This window comes from Sinocyclocheilus grahami, unplaced genomic scaffold, assembly GCF_001515645.1.
Source record: "Sinocyclocheilus grahami isolate Dianchi unplaced genomic scaffold, SAMN03320097.WGS_v1.1 scaffold14094.1, whole genome shotgun sequence".
NCBI lineage: Eukaryota > Metazoa > Chordata > Actinopteri > Cypriniformes > Cyprinidae > Sinocyclocheilus > Sinocyclocheilus grahami.
This window is the reverse complement of record NW_015515197.1, coordinates 1-5,467: the sequence shown is the minus strand read 5'-3', so window position 1 is coordinate 5,467 and position 5,467 is coordinate 1. Positions and strand designations below refer to the sequence as shown.

Below are 5,467 nucleotides of genomic sequence, written 5' to 3'. Positions count from 1 at the left end.
ATTTTCATAGTTACACACTCTGACACTTTTATGCACACATATGCAAATCAGCGTTGTAGGAATAGAGGGAGAGGCTGCTTCCTCAAACGTTGTGCAGTTGCAGGGAAATGTCAATGTAAAGAAACAGTGGATGGACCGCTTTATATTCAGACCTGAATACACAAGTGCAGTACTGTGGTCCTGTCACACTTTAATGTTCTAAAACAGCTCTTACGTTCTCATTTACAGGCCTGCTGTTAGATCAGATCATTAAGAATCTCTCAAATGCAGCAGCACTGGACTCTAAACAGAAAGTGAAGATGATGGTATACTCAGCGGTAAGTCATGTGTCACATCAGCAGACCAAAACACCCAAACTTCCTGTTTTTTCAGTCAATAGCATACCAAAAAAAAAAACATTTGTCCTCTTTAGGGTAAGCAGTTAATGTGATGTTGTGTCATGTAACTCTTTCCTCACTAGCATGACACAACAATTGTAGCCCTACAGGAAGCTCTGAATGTCTTTAATGGCCTGCAGCCACCTTATGCCTCATGTCATCTATTTGAACTTCACCAGGAAGAGAATGGGTAACATATCGACTGTGTTTTTCCTAAATGTTTCTAGTAGACATTCTTTTGTCAACTAAAATATACCTTTGCTTTGCTCTTTCAGGACGTTTTCAGTGGATATGTTTTATCGCAACGACACTAATGTGTCTGAGCCGTACTCTGTGTCTTTACCGGGCTGTTCCCAGCGCTGCCCCCTTCAGGACTTTGTGAACCTCACACGTGAAGTCATACCACAAGACAGGAATAAAGAGTGTCAGATAAAGGAGGAGGCCACAGACACTGGTAATCTCAATCATTTACATTAATAAATGCTGTTTATTGCTTACATATTGTAACCACTTTTTTCATGCACACATAAACTGTAAATTAAGAGTTAATTTGCAAAAACAGATAACTCCGTTTTTAACCATTTTCAAAAATCATGTTTTTTCATTGTGCATTCCAATTAATCTCAATCAAACCGCAGTTAATAAAAACATGATTTTTGAAAATTTTTGAGTTGTCAGTTTTTGCAAATAAACTCTACAAATTATAATTATTTATTTAGGAGATGGTCCTCACTGCAGAACACAAGATCCAGGGGGCAAGGTTGGATCCACATCCAACTCCTCCCACCTTACCTAAACCTACCCATCTCCACTGCCTGATCCCTAAACCCACCCATCTCCACCCCCTGATCCCCGAAACCCACCCATCTCCACCCCTAAAACTACCCGTCTCCACCCCCGATCCCTAAACTCACCCATCTCTACCCCCTGGATGTGGATGTAATGACGATCTTGTGTACTGCAGTCGAGGGGCTACTGCACAAATGTGGCTTGTATGGGAGGGGTGCAAGAAAAAAGCCACTCCTCAAGAAAGGCCACATGCAGTGACAACTGAGCTTTGCCAAAACGCACCTTGAAGATTCTGAGGCAGATGAGATTAAAACTGAATTATTTGGCCTCAACAACAAACGATATGTCTGGCGAAAATCCAATACAGCTCACTATCCAAATAACCCCACTCCTACAGTAAAGCATGGAGGTGGTGATGTCCTGTTATGGGCTGTTTCTCTGCAGCAGGGACTGGAGCACTTGTCAGGATAGAAGGAAAATTGGATGGGGCAAAATGCCATTAAATTCTTGAGGAAAATCTGCTGCCCTCTGACAGAAAGTTGTCAATGGGAAGGTTTTGCTGTGTGACCCAAAGCACACAGCAAAACTGAGCACACAGTGGTTGAAGGAGAAAAAGGTGTATGTCCTTGTATGGTCTAGTCCACGGGTCACCAGACTCAGTCCTGGAGGGCCGGTGTCCTGCAGAGTTTAGCTCCAACCCTAATTAAACACACCTGAATCAGCTAATCAAGGTCTCACTAGGTATACTTGAAACTTCCAGGCAGGTGTGTTGAGGAAAGTTGGATCTAAACTCTGTAGAACACCGGCCCTCCAGGACCAAGTTTGGTGACCCATGGTCTAGTCAGAGCCCAGACTTAAACCCATTGGAAATCTGTGGAATGACTTGAAGACTGCAGTCCACAAACGGTCACCATCAAATTTAACTGAACTTGAGCTTGAAATTGAGTTCTACTAAGAAGAGTGGGCGAATATAGCAAAATCTAGATGTGCAAAGTTAGTAGAGACAGAGACATATCCCAACAGACTAAAGGTTGTAATGAAAGAAAAAGGTTGTTCAACAAAATACTGACACAAAGGGGTGATCCTTTTTCCAACTCGGGGATTCTGTTTTTTTTATTTTTATTTATTTTTTATTTTTGTTTTATCTTTCTCCTGGGGCCCATTCTTCGTACGTCGCTAAATCGGTTAGCTGGATTTTATTGTTGATGATTTGGCATGATCTTGGATTGTTTGGTTCTTCAAAGCTCATCCCGGAGTTGCTGTCATAGCAACAGGTCCGTAAGCTTAAACCTGCTCAGGAGCAGGCTTATTTCATGTAAACAGGATTAGATCACATCTTTTTAAGCAGAATTGATACTTAAAATCTGTCCGTCACCACCGTGACTTTATTACAAGAGTATCCTACTAATCCAGGGACAATAATTTTAAATAATAATCATTTAAAAATGTATTTAAAGATAATATAATACTGTTGTGTAATCTTTAATACTATAGACACAGCCAGTTTTACTCACTGAAAGATTTATTCGTCATAAAATTATTACTTCATAATTGTATTCGAGTCTTACACACATGCTATACAGATAATGTAGTGTCGTGCATTAATTTAAGTGATGACAGTTATTATGGGAGTGGCTTGATGGAGATAACATGATCTTGACCCTTAAGAAACTTTAATTAATGCTGTCACGTAACAAATCTGTTCAAATATAAAATTTAATTAATTGTTTATTAGTACATTGAAATAAAAATGTAAAGCCTGTACAAATATTAGAAATCATGAATATAAATAATTGGGAATCATGTAAAAAATTTAAATAAAATAAAAACAGTGCACATTTCATTTATCTATTATAACATTTATGTAGTTTTGTTCGCTTGGCTGTTTCCTTATAAAAGTCAAAAAATTTGTCAAGTTTTTCGTCAGGTGTCTTTTTTAATTATAAGATGTCATTACGTTGCTGTCTTGCCGCCAGCCAATCGCTGCATTGCTGATCGTGGTTTCGAGTATCGATACATCTGCCCTTATCGGGGAACACGAGAACGTGCAGTAATCCTAGACAACTTAATCCAGATATTTTAATCTAATACGCAAATTCGTTTGAAGAACCACATTAGCCAGAGATCAGTTATCAGGATTAGAAGATCTGGAATCTTTCAAATCATCTCAGATGTAATAAGCGACGTATGAAGAACGGGCCCTTGGATGTTATAAATTCCATTGAGTAAATACAGCTGAATAAAACAAAAACTGTGTCAGTCTTCATTTCAGTCTGCAAAGCAACAAAATGCGATTATTTTAAAGGAGGGGGGGAGGGGGTGATTAGTTTCTATACTCACTGTAATACATGGGGTCATATGGGGATTGTGAAAAAAACACAGTATACTTTTAAAAATAATACTTATTAATTATAGAAATAATATGCTTTAAAAGAACATAAGTATATGCCGAATGTAATGTTTTATGACACTTAATTGCATGATAATTGTAATTTAAATAAAAATTGATTATAGTTTATATTTACATTAAATGCAATTACTTAAGAGTGCTTTTTTTATTTAATTTTTTGGTTAAAGTGTGTTGCCGGATGTACTGACAAGCATTCATGGCATATTAAAATATACTTTAATGCGGTTTAATATATATTTCTATTGAACTTGTATGTCATTTATTAAATATATTTGCAATTGCACATTTGTAATGATGAAATTGTAATTGTGTTTTAGTATGTTAGTCAACACATTAAAAGTACTGTATGTTAGTCAGCCCATTCAAATAAGTGCACCTTAAAGTACAACTAAAGATTACAAAAACAATATGAAAATGTATTTTAAAGTAAAACATCACATAATTTGGCATTGGATGCAACAAATGCCTCGTTTATAATAGGTTTTAATGTTTTTGTCTCATCGCTCCGGCCGGACACGGCATCAACAGTATGGTGAGGGGCGTAACATTTCCATCACACGCTTGAGGTATTCGGCCAATCACAACGCACTGGATAGCTGGCCAATCAGAGCACACCTCGCTTTTCAGACCGATGAGCTTTGCAAAAATCGACCTTTCAAAAGGGCGGGGCATAGAGGAGAAACAATAATGTACAGTAGGTGGAAAATAATGTGTTTTTTTTTTTTTTTACTTTAAACCGCATAAACACTCTTCATTACACCAAATACACAAAATAATGTTCTTTTTAGCAACATCATATGACCCCTTTAATGCGGGTGCGGTTCGGGTCGCGACTCGCGGTCTTTGTCAAACGGGTCTGGTACAGAATTAAATTAGTGCTGCTGTCAGATAATGGGTCAAGTGTTCTGTTAAGTACTGCTGGTGCACGTTTACCAAACAGGACCCGTGCAGGACTCTGCTTTAAACTGCTTTGCGTCTCTCTGTCAGATAACCTCACGTGCGCGATGCGCCATTTACAGGAAAAGTAAAAAAATATAGATGTGAATCATTACCCTAAATTTTTTTAATTAGATTAATGAAACATTTTTTTCAGTGTTTTTTTCCCTAAGCTGCCACACAGCTAATATATTTTTCCGCCAAGGGGTGAGAACGTAATGATTACTAAAACGATTATTTTTTATAATTATCATTATTTCAGTTAGTTTTTCAATAACTGTTGTTAGTTTCGTTTTAGTTTTTGAAATATTTTGCCATTTTTATTTTATTTCAGTTTACGAAATTGTTTTTTCATCAATCGTTTTCGTCTGTTATAGTTTTCGTTTACGAAAATAACCTTGGATCCAACCCCGCCCCCTGGATCTTTGTTCTGCAGTGAGGGGCTACTGTTATTTAGTGATATTTATACTGCAATTTAAAGCACTTCCATATGGCAAAAAGATAACATTTTCAATATCTTTCAAAATATACGTACATAAAATGGCCAACCATATTACTAATATAGATTTGATTTTGATGGTTCTCTCATGTGTGTGTGTAGGGGTCATCATCGGGCTGGCAGTGTGTGGATGTCTTCTCTTCCTCCTGATACTGCTGCTGTTTGCAGTGCTATGCCGTCTAAAAGAGCCCATGGCAAGCTACAGTCATGTCATAAACGAGAGTGACTCCTGACAATCATATCGGCTCCTCCGCAAAGAGGAACTGTGGGACAGTGAAGAGGACCTATGAGGACACAGCGCCAAGTTGTTGAGAAACTCTAAAGACAGAACTCTTTTTGGTCACACATTTTTTATATTGGGGAAGAGCTGGTAAGAGTTGGTAATGTTTTATTACTTTACTTTACCTTAAGTGTTTTTAGAGAAAAAAGGGAATCAAGATTTGGGATGGCGTCATG

At 37.7% G+C, this 5,467-nt stretch overlaps 1 protein-coding gene across 1 annotated transcript; it reads left to right on the top strand.

Moving 5' to 3' along the window:
- Positions 1-228: 228 nt before the first annotated feature.
- LOC107579092 (lysosomal acid phosphatase-like) lies at positions 229-5,461 on the top strand (the record flags this gene model as incomplete). The annotated part of the gene is made up of 4 exons (XM_016264965.1): positions 229-317; positions 461-567; positions 653-831; positions 5,114-5,461. Coding segments are annotated over 4 exons (506 nt in total), but the record flags the coding sequence as incomplete, so codon positions are not given.
- Positions 5,462-5,467: the final 6 nt, after the last annotated feature.